The 17,172-nt window shown below is 35.1% G+C and overlaps 1 protein-coding gene across 3 annotated transcripts in view; it reads left to right on the top strand.

Annotated features, from left to right (window-relative positions):
• HGF (hepatocyte growth factor) overlaps positions 1-17,172 on the top strand; it is a 63,342-nt gene that overhangs the window by 32,865 nt on the left and 13,305 nt on the right. For all 3 annotated transcript variants that reach the window (XM_082784673.1, XM_082784672.1, XM_082784674.1), the window contains exons 8-12: positions 8,859-9,033; positions 11,001-11,128; positions 12,539-12,641; positions 14,585-14,724; positions 16,799-16,837. In XM_082784673.1, coding sequence (XP_082640799.1) covers positions 8,859-9,033; positions 11,001-11,128; positions 12,539-12,641; positions 14,585-14,724; positions 16,799-16,837 — 585 coding nt within the window. The remainder of the gene's footprint in view (positions 1-8,858; positions 9,034-11,000; positions 11,129-12,538; positions 12,642-14,584; positions 14,725-16,798; positions 16,838-17,172) is intronic.

Raw genomic sequence — 17,172 nt, 5'->3', positions numbered from 1 at the left:
ATTTTCCTCTAAGGGTACATCTTCCTTGTTCCAGCCACTCAGCCTGGTCTCTGGGACCTGGGATTCCTGAAAGCCACTCTTGCTGGTAAAGATGGAGGCAAAGAAGGCATTCAGTACATCAGCCTATATGTATACACTGGGGGGACAGAGAGAGAAGGGAATGGATCTGGCTTGAGCAGTGAGCAGCGGCTAACTAAAAGTGGAAACAAGGGATTCTCTGTCTTTACTCTGGAATTCTTAACAAACGAAATTATACCTTGTCTTGTACTTCCACAATCCATCATTCAGAGTATTGTCTCCTTGCTTGCTCTTGGTTTGGGACAGTGCAATGTCTTGGAGTGTCGGTCACTTCTTGTCAGTCAGTCAACTGCCTGAAATGCAATGGTTGAGTATGAATACTCTTAATGTACTCCCTGGCAGGCAGGGCAGGCAGTAAGTGAATTTATTCTGCACTTTCATAAATCATTGTAAATCCAGTACAAATTAGTTAAAATTAGTAAAATTATTCCATTGTGGAAAAGTAATAATTTGCCACTTTGGATAATGTCAGTAATCAGACTCTACAGAGACTGAGGAAACTTAACAGGACACCAATACTTGTTTTGTATCAGGCACCCATTAAATCCATCCATCTTGAAAATCTTGCCTGTGAACTACAATACTAATTCATGCAATCACATCTACAGTTTTTGATTCTCTGAACATTTACATTCAGCCTTTTTACGTTATAAACACAATCTTGTTTAACTCTGTAACTGAATTGTCTTTCATTAAACAGTTATTTTTCTTTTAACAAAGCTGAGTTTCCCACATTTCTCTAAATATTAGATAATACATGAATCATATGCAGTCTAATAGATTTATTCTTTTCCTGTGGTAGAAGTGATTTTATTACGAAAATAAAAATATTCCTAAGTTACAGCTGACTGTTTCAAAAACACAACTTTTATAAACCTTTATCCTTTGGCATTTCCTGAGCTGATGTGTCAGTGTTCTGAGGATTCACATCTGGTTTTGCTGGTCACGCAAGCTTACAGTCCATGTAGCTCTTAGTATTTACAGCTTGAACTAAGTTTTATAAAATCATTGGGTGGGAGAGCAAACTACTGTAATGTTACATTTTTCTGCATAAATCAATTATATCATAGTTCTGAAGAAAATGTAATTCCAATACCAGCATCACCAAATTTAAATGAAAAATATAAATCAACAATGTAATGATTTTAATGTCGTGATGAAAACTTTTTGTCTCATCTCTGGGCATAAGTTCATAACATTAAATGTAATTTCTTCCTTTGATCTTCAGTTAGAAAGTATATTAAGATCAGTGGAAATTTCACATGCAATTTTACTTCAGTTAATACTGCAGTATTTTCACTGCAGAAAACTAGATCTTTGGAAACTACTGAATAAATTTATATGAGGAGGAGTACAGAAGTAATGATCTCAAAAGTGTTGATATTTTCAAAGGATGTTTAGCATAGGCTTATGGCAATTGCCCTCTGCACAAGAAGCAGTGCTGCCCACTGCTTTTATAAACAAAAAAAGGAATTAATTGCAGATATTACAGTTATACCAGCAGCTTGGTGACTGGAAAGTCAAGGCAAAATATCAGTGCCCCATTTTGAGTTTTCTGTCTTTCTTGAGCCACATAGAAAAACTGTTTTCCCACCACCTAGCAGGGAGCCCAAAACACTAGACCATTCTGGGTTTCAGTGGCAGCTCCATTCTCTGAAACTGTGTCTGTGTGCATTTTCAGTACACTAAAAAGAGAACATCATGAGTTATATGTCTTTATAGCTTTGTGGTTTGGATTCTCACACAGTTTTTTAATTCCTATGTTGAGGACTGTTTATATATTTTACAAGAAATACTAATTAAAAAAAAGTGTTCTGCAAATCCAAGACCTTGGACAATGTACAAAAACGTAGGTGTCCTCTCTTCGGGGGAGTGACCACAAGGCAGCATGCTGCTTGTGGGTTTAGCTACATGTCATGAGTGCTAGTATGCTCTATAGCCAAAATGCTGACAACAGCTCATATACACAATTTTGGGCAAAAAAAGTCAGTGGAAGGAAGCATTCATAAAATAAATATGTTTTTAAGACTGAAGAGACAGGAGGGCATTGTAACTCTATTTCCAAGCACAGAAGGCAGCATTAAACATGGTGGCTTACAGCCAGAGCTGTGAGAAAGAGATGACAGGATCAATTAGGGATTAGAGATGGCTCAAGCTGCAAAAATTGGATCTGGATTAAGCCTTCAGGGACCCCAGGATTGGTTTGAAGTTGCTCACATATGTGTCTGTGGTTTTGGCTTGAGACAATTTTTAGTTAGAAGAGAGGATAAAAAGACAACTATAATAGCAATAAGAAGCATAGGATGTGGAGAAATGGAAGCAATGACAGCAAATATGAAAAAAGAAAATGGCTATTATTTTGCCATGAATGAGCATGTGGACTACAGGGAAGAAAGGAGTGGGTAGCTAATGTTGTTTGTTTGTTTGTTTGTTTGTTTTTTAAATAATATATATTTCTATGGATGAACTATAAAACAGAAAGGTGCTAAGGCCCACAAATGAGGAAGCTACATTTGTCAGTCATTTGAAAGACGCAGAGATACATGTAAATATTATGTTAAGGCCAGTGTTTAGTTGCTGCTTATCTGATTTCCAGCCAACCCAGCTGATTTTATTATGGATTTAGTCTTTGCTCCTAGGCAATAGGCATGGGTGACTGGAGACCTAAATTCCCAGAGATAATTCAATAACAGCCTGAGTTTGATGGAAAGCAAGTAATGAAACAGCAAAGTGAGACTCTAGGTGTAAAATTAAACGTTGCAGTGTATCTACAACTTTTGGGAAGGCCAAAAAAAAATATATCACCAATATTAAATTACTCATCTTTTTAAAACAGCTATTTAAACTGCCCATTTGGATGTGAAGTTCTGATAAAAGAGTTATTTGTTCAATCACAGTATGTAAACAAATAAAAGTGCCACTCAGTTTAAACATAATATTTATGTAAGATAAAGATGTTTATGGAAAAGAGTGAGTGAGAAGAGACTGGTGTTTAGTAGATAAAGTATTACCTTCCACCTTGCTTTACATGGAAACATAACAGAACTGTAGCATTCATTGCATATTCCATTGCTTTATTCTATCTTTCCTCAATGAGAGTCTATCTGAGATTCTTTTAGTTATTTCTATGAGAGTTTTGAAAGTTAGATTTAAAAGCTCCTCTGAACCTGCAGAGGTGATTTAACTGTGAAAATATGAATCCAGATCAAGATTTTAAATGGTTTAAAGCCAAAACTGTTTGTATTTAAAGCTTAGTTGTAGATATTGGAACAACCCAGAAAGGTTAGGTGACAACATATTCTTCAGAACTGTAATTCTTCAGCTTGGGTCTAATTTATTTCTTCACTTTCTTGTGTTCTCACTGAAACAACACAAAACCAGACCAAACCCTTTCTCTTTCAGGATCAGTGTTTTTTTTTTGTTTGTTTTTTTTTTTTTTTTTTTTGTTGTTTTTTTTTTGTTTGTTTGTTTTTTGTTTGTTTGTTTTTTGTTTGTTTGTTTGTTTTCTGTTTTGTTTTTTATTTCATGTTTTCTAAACTGTGAAAAAAATATGTCACACATACATGAATATATGACTATTTGCACTGAAAGAAACATGAAAAGAAAAGAACTGCCACACTGGTATTGCCCAGCACTATATATTGAATAGCCTGAGGTAGGGATGCCTGGAAGACTTGTAATTAGTTAGCATGTAGCTCATACCCTGAAAGTCAGTGGAGATACTCTTTGACGTGCAGAAAGGCATTGATTGTGTTTAATGAGGATCTTGTGTTCAAAACTGTTTCCTCATTGGTTTAATCACCTCTTTTGAAATCTATCTTTTATGATCTTTATAAATGAAATGCATTTTCCTATTGTTGAGTGAAGCACTAAGAAAATACTGCAACAAGATAAGCAATTGTATATTTTTTCCCCCAATTAAATCATTTAGAACTAACTAAACGATTTTCTTTTCAAACCACGTCTTGTCCAAAAATACTTAGATAGTATTTCCATGAAAGAAAAGTATTAGTCCAGCAAAATCCCTGCCTTCTTTTAAGTTGGTAGGAGTTTATCTATTGACCTAATTTGTGCAGGATTTACTTCTGGATTATGGGGGTTAAAGACAGAAATAGTACCCTGGCTGGTTGCTTCAGCTGTAGAATGACTCAAGGCCCCTGCTGATTCCCTCATGCTGGCATTACTGTGAGAACCAGTACTGAGAAGGCTGTCTGTGGCTTTACACATGAAGCTCTGGATAGTGTTTCATCTCTCTATTCAAGCATCTTTAAATACGTGAGCTGTCCATTATTAATAGTTATTTGATTTGAGATATCAAGATAAGGAAGGCTTTATGGAAAAAGGATACTTTTACATTATTATATTTTAGTTGGAGACCTCAGCGTGAACACGTGAAAGTAAAAATACTACTAACAGGAAATCCTTAAGCAGGTGTCTGAATTACACAGCTAACTTGAGTCTTGCAGAATTTAAAAATCAAAGTTCAAAAGTAGCAAAATGCTGCTGAAAATTAACATTATTCTGTTCATAATTAAGTTTTCTACAGCAATAAGAAGCAGCAATCAATAAATCATAAATAGCAGTCTTTTATAAGATGATTTTTTTTATGTGTGATCTTCCTTTAAAAGTATTTTTTCTCTCAGTTTGGAAGGCTGAACTGGAACCAAAAAGGTACTTCTAACATGAAATTAAAGTACCTGCCTAGATAGTGGGGATAGCTTATTGAACTTAAATTCATTTTCTAACTTAATTCATAATAGTTTTCTCCCTGAAACAAGCCCTCAGATTTGCAGGTCTTTATTTATACTTTAGAGGAATTCCTAGGATGAAGATGGGATTCCTTACTGATTTTGGCATTTTCCTGTGTCCATCTTCTAAGAGAACTGCTGAGTGTGCTCTCAGAAGCAGGGCTCTCTGTCATCACTACTCTGCATACCTGGTATGTATACTTGGAATTATTATACTTGGTTGTGTGGGTGACAGGAGTAATTCACCTCAAGGACAAAACCACTACTGAGTTAAGACGACTATATAGACGACTATTTATATAGGCGACTATAAGTTGTAGACTTAGACAACCGAGGCATTTCTTAAAGTTTGGCAGCTGCCTTATGTTCTACAGAACACCTTTGTAATGCCCACTAAGGCAGTCATTGCTCCTAAAGCATGCCACTGTTTGTGTCCATGAACAAAGATCATTCCCATAATTCCTCTTTGTGGTAATAGCCAGCTGAATTTGTTGAACTTTTTAGGATAATTTCTGAGCTTGCTGAGACTAAATATCTGGACTAGGAGAGGTTGTTTCTGAGGGCACGAGCCCTGAGAATTTCAGAATTAAATTTTAGAATTATATTTCAGTAACATTTTTAGGTCTAAATTTTCATGTTTGAAAACTAGGCATTTGTAAGAAATGTAGGTATAGTAAGACGAATTTGGGGAGAGGTCTGTAAACATTTTGGAATGATAGGATTGCTTTATTAATTCAAATAAAAATATTTTAATGATCCTTTTAACACTAGAATTCTCATTGAGAGATGCCACAGTGGCAGTAGCTAATCACAGAATCACAGAATTGTAGGGTTGGAAGGGACCTTGAGAGATCATCTGGTCCAACCCCGCTGCCAAAGCGGGTTCCCTAGAGAAAGTTGCCCAGATAGGCATCCAGATGGGTCCTGAATATGTCCAGAGAAAAAGACTCCACAACCTTCCCAGGCAGCCTGTTCCAGTGCTCTGTCACCCTCATCAAGAAGAATTTCTTTCTCATATTGTTGTGGAACTTCCTGTGCTCCACTTTGGGGCCATTGCCCCTTGCCCTGTCCCCACACACTACTGAAAAGAGGTTGGCCATATCCCTTTGTCTCCCACAATACAGGTATTTATAAACATCGATAAGATCCCCTCTCAGTCTTCTTTTCTCAAGGCTGAACAGACCCAGGTCTCTCAGCCTTTCCTCACACGGGAGATGCTCCAGGCCCTGTATCGTCTTTGTGGCTTGCCGCTGGACTCTTTCCAGGAGATCCCTGTCTTTTTTTTGTACTGGGGCACCCAGAACTGGACACAGTACTCCAGGTGAGGCCCGACCAGGGCAGAGTAGAGAGGGAGTGTCTCCTTCCTTGACCTGCTGGCCATGCTCCTTTTTATGCACACCAGGATCCCATTGGCCTTCTTGGCCACCAGGGCACACTGCTGGCTCATGGCCAAACTGTTTTCCACCAGGACCCCCAAGTCCTTCTCCGCAGAGCTCCTCTCCAGCAGGTCGTTCCCCAGCCTGTAGTGTTACATGCAGTTGTTCCTTCCCAGGTGCAGGACACTGCATTTGCTTTGTTAAATCTCATTTGCCGATGCTGAAGTAATTTCTCTTAGCCATCATTATGTAAGGCTTTCCAGTAGTGACTTGGCTGTGTAAGTATTCATAAGGGAAAATTTGGTTAGAAGTTCCTTTAATGAGAACATTTTAACACAATCAAATTAATGTAATATATGATCTACAAATAGAGTTCACTGTCAGGGCATGTAGTGAAAAGTTTGGTGATGAGCTTTGTACCTTTATGTATGTAAGAAGGAATTCTTCACAAAAAAATGTGAGCTTTCTAAAATCAATTGACGCATTATTTATTTTATTTTATTTTATTTTATTTTATTTTATTTTATTTTATTTTATTTTATTTTATTTTATTTTATTCAGGCATGTGATTAAAAAAAACCAACAAGAACAAAAATATGTAAAAAACAATCTAATTACTTTTTCCACATCATGGGTAAGGAGTTGATGTGTTACTATAATGAATTATAAAATTACAATTGAAATATTAACTTCATGAGTATGTCAGGTCTTTCTATAGAGCTTATTTTGTATAAGATTAATTTGTATTAAGTTGAATATTTATGCATAATTACTGGTAATACTACAAGTCTTTTTTGCTACAGTTGGATAGTTGCAATTTATTAATTTACTTTGGAAATATTATGCATCCAGGATGTCTTCTGTATGCTTAAATTTATATTTATTTATATTTATAGATCTTATCTATTTTCATATATTTCTTATATCTTTTCATATATTTTTGAAAGGACAAATATGTATTTGAGTGTGGTGTAGTGATCTTTAATCTAATTTTAAGAGCTCTCTTGGAATATGCTTTCAACTTGTTTTTGTATGTTAGTAATGGTGGAAAGCTGAAATATGCAGCTGCGTATTTCCATTAAATGTACAATTTTGTCTTTTTGTAGTAGTTGTCCAATTATGTATAAAATTAATAATAATTATTAAAAATATAGTTAACAGCTACAAGTCTTTTTGATGACCCCATCAAAAAGAGTAAATTTATCAGCTTCCAGAAACTTCCAGAAGCTTCCAGAAGTAAGGTCTTTTTCATTTTGGAATGAATTTAGAATTCATAATCCCATTGAAATGGGACAACTTTGTAGACAAATTGCCTTGGGATGGAAGGACAGGAAATTAATTTAACCATGAAACTCTGATGTAAAAACATCAACCAGACGAAGAGAAAAGGGGAATTTTTCTCCAGCATGGAGAAATGTATAATTCAACTTCAGAACTTGATGTTATCATCTGACAGAAAAGTGATCTTTAACATAGAGATTAGACAGCAAATCAACCAAACCCATCTGTTATGACATTTGGTTTCCTTGAGAACCATATTCTCCACAAGTTCACAGAACTGGCTGAATTACCTAGCATGAAATATATTAAGAGTAAAACACATGAATATTGTTATAATCACTAGACTATTTGCAGAAAAGTAATTTGAAAACTTTATTAACATACTTACTGCTGACAACAATACTTTTAGGATAATTAATAAATGTAGTCTTGTGAACAACAGCAATTACCAACAGATGGACAGTTACTTAAAAAAAATATTGTGTTGGAAGCTTTTGGGGACATTATAGTTGCACTGTTTTACTGTAGTATATTTAGTTTTGTACTACTTTGTATATATCTGATGTAATATGTGTGCCATTAATTTCTAATTATGAAAATTGCATAAGAGACTTTCAAGTTATGTGAATAAGTCATTTCAGAAACCGTTTTTATGAATTTAGTTAAAGATGGTCCAGACTAGAATGAATTCAGACTATATCACCATCTGTAAAAGATCTTTAGTCTGATGAATTTCTTGGTCTTTAAGACATTTGTCTCTCTTTAGAGAATAATGATATTTGATTTCTAAAAACAAGGCTTTATTTTTTCTCTTTTCTCCCTCTCTCTCTCTTTTTTTTTTTTTTCTCTAAGTATATCAGATATAAAAAGAGAAGCTTTGGGGAGGATTTAGCACATTACTTTACAATAAGATTTTTTTCTTTTTAAACTCTGTAATTTGATATTCTGGGAATTCTATGGAGAAAAACAGTTAGTTTCTTCTCATCCTGCAAACATATTTTAACATGTTTAGCAGTGCACACATGGGTGGTCACTCTGTGTGCAAAGCTAAGCAAATGAGAAAATATTTGCTTAATTGGAAACAATAACTAAGAAAATTGACTTTCAATGTTATAAATGGCTATAATGCCTATAAATGGTTATATAAACTATCTAAGAAAAGCTCTTAAATGGTACACAGTTTTTAGAGTCTTGGCCTGCAGGTGGATATCCATGCAATGGGAAGAGTAGATAATTATTCTGTAAAAGGCATGTAAGAGTGGGAATATCACCAAAGAACTCCAGTTCCCACAAATTGACCTGCAATTCAGAGTACAAGCCTAACACCTTGAACCAGTCTCAGTCCTAAGAAAATAAAACAGCACCTCTTCTGCAGACACAGGTATCATGAACAGCACGGAGGCAGTGGCTGAGACAACAACGTGCATCCAGGGGCAGGGTGAGGGCTACCGCGGCACAGTCAACACCATATGGAGTGGGATCCAGTGCCAAAGGTGGGACTCTCAGTTTCCTCACCAGCACAACATCACTCCTGAGAACTTCAAGTGCAAGTGAGTAGACATAGATGGGTGTTACTGCTGTAGGCAAAGACCAGTTCTTGTTGTTTTTAAACTTCATGCCACCAAAGTAGGCTGTGGAATCCCTGTCCCTCACTGCAGTGGGATGCATTTACTTTGCTTGCTAGAAAACTTTTGAATATGGGGAAATCAATTCTTCCTATACCAAAATACTGTTTCTAAATGAATTTGTGTGAAACTGTAGTTTCTAAATGCATTTGTCTGAAAATGTAGTTTTGTTTGTTTATTTGTTTTTAATAAACATTATCATCAAGCTTGTGTTTAATTGATTATTAAGTGTATGGGTGTTTCCCAGGATGGGACCTGAATCCCAGCAGTGCTCATACATTACTATTGTTTTTCCTTCATGGAGATAAGTACTTGTTTGCAGCTTGGTTACTGAATGTAACTTAATGTGCCCTAAATGCTACCTAAATATAATCTCACTGGCAATACTTGGCATTTGTAAGTTTTGATGATACTTCTTTTATTTGCTGTGATTTTAATCATTTTTCTGTCTCCTAACTAAATGTATTTACATGAATAAGCCTGATTTTACCTGAAGGACCATCTAAACTTTCTGAACTGTTACCAAAAAGTGAGATACATTTCTAGCATATGAATTATCTACTTATTTTAAGAAGTTACCTTGATCACACTCATTCAGTCCTTTTTCTAATGAGTATAGAGGAAACCAAGCCAACCAGCATGGACTTAAAGCTCAGTTTACAAGAAATATCTTTATTGACTGCTAAATATCAGTCTGGACTTCTGCTGGGATTCAATAGTATGGATCTTGCAAAGTAAAGAAAAGATTCCAGTTTCAACTCGTAAAGAAAAGATTCCAGTTTCAACTCAGATTCACTCTTTACCAATAGTTTGTTTAAGCAAAACAAATATTGTGCACAGTGACACTTCTACTGAAAATATGACAATAATCATTCTATTAGAAAATAGGACTGACACTAAACCTCCTCTGTCAGTCTCAGGACCATCTTGAATTTACCCATAAATTAGTGCTTGAGCCCAAACCCACAGGTGTTTCTCAGACAATTAATCATTGCTTAAATCATTTTGTGCTGTACCTATACAACACTGCTGCAGGATTAGGCCCTAAAGGTTAAAACCCACAAAGGTTTTTAGAATTTCCCTAGTAGAGTAGAGTGCTGTTTAGGCCAGTATCTTGAGTTAAATCAATAAAACCCCTTGTATGAATGTTCAAAACGCAGAGTAAGAATTACAGCACTAGGACACTTCTTTCCATAGTCTATTATCAGTAAGTGCTGCAGATGGAAAAATGTAGTGAAATACAGCATTGCACAGTACATGGCAACAACTGTCAGGAGATGGGAAAATAAAAGTTACATTGAAGAGGCTTGACTATTTAATTCAAGCTGCAAGACACATTTAAGATGTTCCCTTGTGGCCAACTTTTATTTTAAATGTAACAGCTGTATAGAATTTCTACATACATTTTTTCATATTCCAAGATTCAGTTTCTTAAATGAATCACTGACAATCTTTAGGACTTTGTTTCTCTAAGCTCAGCAGAACCACTCAAGTACAGGGAATTTTAAGCACTGTGGTAATGTTTGTATTTAAAAGCACTTGTAATGGATTGCAGGTGTATCCAATGTCAGCTTGCATGCAAATTTTGATGGAGAATCCTGAATAAAAATAAACTATATTGAAAATATTATTAATCTTCAAATGAGATCTTATAGCCAGTCAAAACACGAATCCACTAAAAACGAATTCCCGTAACCATATTCTCATTACAATTACAGTATTTTCTGGACACTGTGTTCTTACTGGCTCCTCACCTCCCTGCACTTGACAATGATCAGTAACACATAGACCTCAAGGAGCCTATATTATTACTAATTCATAATAAAAAGCAATAGAATGCATCAGTGGTTTTAGGTGTTCCCTGCTGTGAGCTAACATATTTATTTTTACAGGGATTTGAGGGAGAACTACTGCCGAAATCCAGATGGATCTGAATCACCCTGGTGTTTTACTACTGACCCAAACATCCGGATTGGTTATTGCTCCCAGATTCCTAAGTGTGATGTATCAAATGAACAAGGTAACAGAAGGAAAGGTGATAACGTGACTTTAAGTGAATGCTGTACTCTTCCAAATAGCACATAGGCAGGCATGAAAACTGAAGAAGTTGATCTCAGTACATCTGCATTACACCTGTGTAGTTCTGCTTTTGTGTTATTTGCATACTTGGGATTCATCGTGGTGTAAATGAGATTCATTTCTCGGTTCATGTGTTAATTCCAGCAAGAAAAGCTGTAGTAAAGGTTTACTATGGGGTCTGATTTTTAGACAAGGTGAATCTCCACTCTGCTACCTTTCTTAATTTGAAAGGCCTTTCCCAAAACTGAGTTATTTCCTGCAATTTCGTGGTTTACAGTCTTTCTATAACTGCAAATGAGGCCACCAAATGTGGTCTATTTATTATTCATATATCCCCTTGACTAAAATGGCTTAAACTGAAAAAACAAACAAACAAACAAACAAACAAACAAACAAACAAAAACAACATAGGAGTTCCCTTTTCTCTTTAAATTATTACCCCTGTCTGTAAAGTCCACAGACACTCCCTAGAGTCATTCCTCAGTCTTGGTCTTGGTATTACTCTAGGGAGTATTACTGCCCACTGAGAACTTATGTCAACCATACCATAAACTGAGGCTCAGACCTGCAACCAACTACCCAACTTCAGTGTATAAGATCTTCATCTAAATTTTAGCTAATTTATCTCTTAAGACATAAGGACTTGCAGTTACAAGAGTTCTGTCAGAGCAAGGATTACATTTTGATTTTTTTTTTTTTTTTTAATTAAAGTATCAATTATCAAAAAGTAAAAATACTGATGAATATGAAATGAAATGCTTTATACAAAAAGTCTTTAGAGTAATGATCGTTTTAAATAAGCCTCTTGAAAAGTCTCAAAAACACTTGGGATAAAAGCATGAATTAAACATGACTTCTACTAGAGTGATCAGGCAAGTTTTCAAATTATATTAAAATTAAAGCCATGTTGATTTTTTTGATTTTGCCAAAATAGAACTTAAATCAAGAATTTAAAAATGTAACCGGTATCCAGAGTCTGCATGTAGTTGAAGGTAGGCTGACAGAGAGAAGGGAGGGAAGAGGAAGGATGGTGGTTTGTATAAAAAAGTTCCTGACAAATTTTAGAATATTTGTTGTGACCATTCTAAATTAACCATAAAGTAACTATTTATGAAATAAATTGTCCCACTTTATCTCAGTAAGACAAAAATGCTACTGTGAACTTTCTCATTTTTTTTTCTGATTTATATTATGATTTAATTTATATTTATGCCTGATTTATATCATATAGTCTTTACTGAATACAAAACTTGTTTTTAATTATTTGGATTACTGATGGAAAGGAAGAGTTTTCTCTTTAGTGTTGCACAATCACCCTCCACTTTTCTTTGTCTCAACATGTCTTATTCAGATTGCTATCGTGGCAATGGCAAGAGTTACATGGGAAATCTATCCAAGACAAGATTTGGGCTAACTTGTTCCACATGGGACAAGAATATTGAAGACTTACGTAGGTGAGTGCATATGAAATAGACAATAGATTGTTCAGTGAGTCCTGAATAAATACTACCTCCAGACGGCATCTGTTTTTTCTGCAGTGATTCTAACATAGACCCTTATACCCTGGAGATCTTAGCAATCTTTTTTCTTTTCTTTTCTTTTCTTTTCTTTTCTTTTCTTTTCTTTTCTTTTCTTTTCTTTTCTTTTCTTTTCTTTTCTTTTCTTTTCTTTTCTTTTCTTTTCTTTTCTTTTCTTTTCTTTTCTTTTCTTTTCTTTTCTTTTCTTGCCTTGCCTTGCCTTTTTTCTCTTTCAGTGTTCAAATATATTACACAACATGTGTTTATTCAGACTAACCACTAATTGCAGGCTTCAGCATTTTACTTAGTGTTTAGTTAACTGGTCTGGTTTGCCCCATCTTTTTCCTTAAGTGTTTTTTGGTGGTGGTGGTGTTTTTCTTACATGAGATGTTAAGAAATGAAGCAGGAAATGGTTATGTTACATTTGCTTAATATTTATATTTGCCATTTTCAAAGTTCTGAACAACATAAATTCCCGAAGAACTTGATCTTTTCTCTTAGCTCATCTTGCTTCAAGCATGACTTGGACTTGAAACCTCCTGTGGTCCCATGCAAACTGAAACTGAATCACGGGTCTATGATCTAATGACATTGACATCAAATGTCATAAAAGTAAATTGCAGTTTCTATTGTGTTTTGTTGCTTTGTTTTCTTTTTCAAGTAGTGAAAATATCAAGTTTTTTTTTTGCTTTACTTGTTCAGGTAAAAATGAATCAGCAGAAAGTACAAGAGGAGCTGTGAGTTTCTAAGACTTTTCAATCACGCTAGAATCATCAGTGTTGTCTCTGTTCAGAAGGGTAGACTTATAAATTTCAGGAGTAACAGGAAAAAAGTAAATCAGTAAGTCAGTCTCCAGAGAAGCTGTATTACAGAAGGCAGATTTCAGTGGCATTGTCTAGAATCACCAGCTGGACTATGTGTGGTTTCCCCTACACAGAGCTAGAGACAGAACATGTATTCCAGTCTACTGTCTATCTAAGGAAGGCAGAGGTTTAAGGTCAGGACTTCTGAGAGTTCAGAGAATTCTTCAGTTAGATGTGAATGAGTTAGCTTGAACCTTGTACCAACCAGATGCCTGATGCAATTACATTCACATCATCCTGAGGACAGATCAGCCTTCCTTCTCTTACTGTCACTAATTTTCTATCTGGGAACTTCCTTGGGGAGGTATTTGTCGCAGTTCAGCAGTTACTCTGGTTTTGTTTTGGGTGTGCTAGAAGCAATTTGCACGGTCAGTTATTAACTATGAGGGAAGCACAACTGTAACTTAAGAAACCTGTACGTTCCTGTCTGAAAAAAACAGAAATAAACATCTTTCTCTGCTTCAGATTGTCACCTCAGACTTTCACCTTTAGTTAAGTGCTTCATGTGGGTTTGCAGCTTAGGTTGCTTTTCACTGTAGTTTGAGACATTCAAATTTTTCTTTTCCTGTTGCTTAACTTTCTTGCATTTGTCCTTCCTTTACCTAAAATTCAGCTTTCTTCTGTGATGATTCAGTGCTCCCTTCTGTTAACTGTAAACATGCAGGGAGAAGATAACCTGCGTTCCCAGAACAGGCCTGAATGCAGCATAAACACTCTTCTAATCAGTTTAAAGATCCCTCCTGAGGGTATCCAGGGTTTTTAGCTCAAGTGAGAGAGATCTAGAAACCTTCCAGCAAGTCCACTCATTGCTTAAAATACCAACCAGAGGAAAATTGGACAAAGATCCAGTGAATATTTGTGACTCAACTTCATTTTGATTTTAACCAGCCCTAAACACTGACCTGTAGGCTTCTCAATCAGCTAATATTACAGTGTGGGACAAAGCAATATTTAACCTCTGAAAATTTGGGCTATAGTATAAAGCTTTTCAACACTTTGATTTTTTTTTCCCTGTAGGCATATACAAATATTCAGAGAACCAGATGTTAGTAAACTGAAGAAAAACTATTGCCGCAATCCAGATGATGATTTTCATGGTCCCTGGTGTTACACAGATGATCCTCTCATTCCCTGGGATTACTGCCCTATTTCTCGATGTGAGTACTTGGTATGCCTCAGGCATTGTCAATTGTGCGGTCTCAGTGAAACCATGGTGTCAGTGTATACCTTTCTGTTGTCACTTGTGGCAACAGAAAATGCATAATTATATCAAGAATCAATTACATACGACTAAGAAGGAATGGAGAGAAGCTGCTTGTGCAATGTATAAACAGGAGGTCTTTATCCTTGACCAGTTTGGAGTTTTCAGGGCTTATTTATGCAGCAGGAGCTTAAAAGGGCTATTACAAATAGTCAAACATATTCCAGCAGATCTAGCTATTGAATGAGGGCTGGATGGAAACAAAGAATTGTCTAGTGGTTAGAATGCAGGCTGTGGCCTTAAGAAACCCAGGGACAGCTATCTTTTGTGGCATGAGCTTCATGGTTTGTTTGTGTGTTCTGTATTTATAAAGTGAGGATAACTCACTATATGCATGATGATGTGTATATGTGCTATATAGATTAGATCCTGCTTTTGGATGTTTGTGGGATGATTTAACTCCTGGAAAGAATTAAGAAAATCACTCCTCTAAAGTTGCATGTTATAAAGCTAAATAGCTCAACTATACAGAATTAAAAGTCTTAGAGAATTCAGTAATAAACTGAAGGTAGGTGGAAAAAATACATTAATGCTGAAAAAAAAAGATGTGCAATTCACATTTAGGTTTAAGATTTTTCTCGTTAATTCCTATTGCTAAATCACAGTGGTATATATCCTTGGAGAACATTTGAATGATAAATCAGGCTTTTGAATGTATGTCTGTGATCTCTAGAGGTTGAGGATAATGTTAAATTCATTCCTAGCAGTAATTCACAGCATTTCCCCATAGTCTGAACTGCAGCATTTCTATGAGGTGATATTAGAAATCTCAGGTGATTTTTTTTTGGCATCTATGTGATTAGTAAACAAAATGTGCAAATGTCAATGTAGATAAAGAACAATAACTGACTGAATATAAATTTTATTCACTCTTAGTTAATTCTATCAATTCCAAAGGAAAATTTCACAAAATATTTTTGTCATGTTTGTACTGTAGGTAATGGTTAGCATTATGATGACTGGATTCTAATGCTGGAATATGTCTGTTTTAGAATTGCAACTTGTGTGGGCCAGTGTTAAACTACTAATAGCTTATTCATGTACTGGTAACCAGTTTAACCAGTAGGAACAAAATGTTGGCAGTTACCAAGTGTACTTGGTGTCTTTAACTGATCTGTTTAAACTTTGCATACTTACATATACATATTCATACACATACGTATACACATATACATATTCATATTCATATGCATATATATATACACATAACTTTAACTATATATAGTTGAAATCTATATCCATATATATATCTTTACACACATTTATATATTTGGGTAATGACAGAAATCTAGTTAGATAAGACAGTTTAAATTTTGCTCACACAAATTTGCAGTAACTACATCCATACATCAAGCTCATATCACTAGGCCACACTTCAGACTTTATGGAAAGCAAAAATTTTGAAGACAGTTTAAGCAACTTTATTTTAACTTCATAATGACTTAGACTAGATGGAAGAACAAATCCAGTTTTGGGGAATACAATTTCATAAAGATAAGTTATTTGTGATAGCAACATATAGTAGGATTTTTTTTTTTTTTAAGTTTTAAAGACTTCTAAGGAAATTAGAAAATTTCTTTAAAGTTGATCTATGTTTAATGACATGACTTCTACTGTTCCTGTATGCTTACAGAAAAAAAGACTATTTCATTTTTCTGCCTTGTCTTGCTTAAATGAAATGTGGAAATTGAGCATTTCAGAGAGCCTGATGTATTCAAGATTCAGCCAAGATGAGAAATCCTTAAAACCACTGTTGCAAAAATGTTTAATTCTTATTCCATTTTATTGGTATAAAATTCTTCCATCCTATTTAACCTGACCAAACTGGTTTTACAGAATGATATCACTGAAAATTTAAACTTCATGAAATATTAAAATTAACTATGCATTTTTCTGTTTATTTTGACTGTGTTCAGGTTTTAGACTTGTTTTAATTTTGTATTGTGTGTTCATCTTATGTGTCTGTCTAGGCGAAGGTGATACAACTCCTACTACAACCAGTGTGGATGGTAAGTTTGCAGATGTACTGTGCCCTGGCATGCATTATATCCTACAAGACTAGCCATTTCTTTCTGACTGAGAAGGAAGAAAAAGATCAATTAAGGGTACAAAGATCAATTAAGTATACAGCTTGGGGAAGAAAAATAAATAAATAAATAAAAGGCAAATGTAGAATAGCTTTACTATACTTTTTATTCTCATATTCCTATCTCGTAAGTGGTGAGATATAGTAATGACTTTTAATGTTTATTTTATAAATATAGAATTGTTTGTAATAAACTTAACAATATGTATTTTATATTCCCTACAACTCTCTCTATAGAGTCAACCAGCTTCACTGAAG

This window comes from Aythya marila (assembly GCF_965140915.1).
Source record: "Aythya marila genome assembly, chromosome: 1".
Taxonomy (NCBI): Eukaryota; Metazoa; Chordata; class Aves; order Anseriformes; family Anatidae; genus Aythya; species Aythya marila.
The sequence above is the reverse complement of the archived record's forward strand: the minus strand, read 5'-3'. Positions and strand labels throughout refer to the sequence as shown.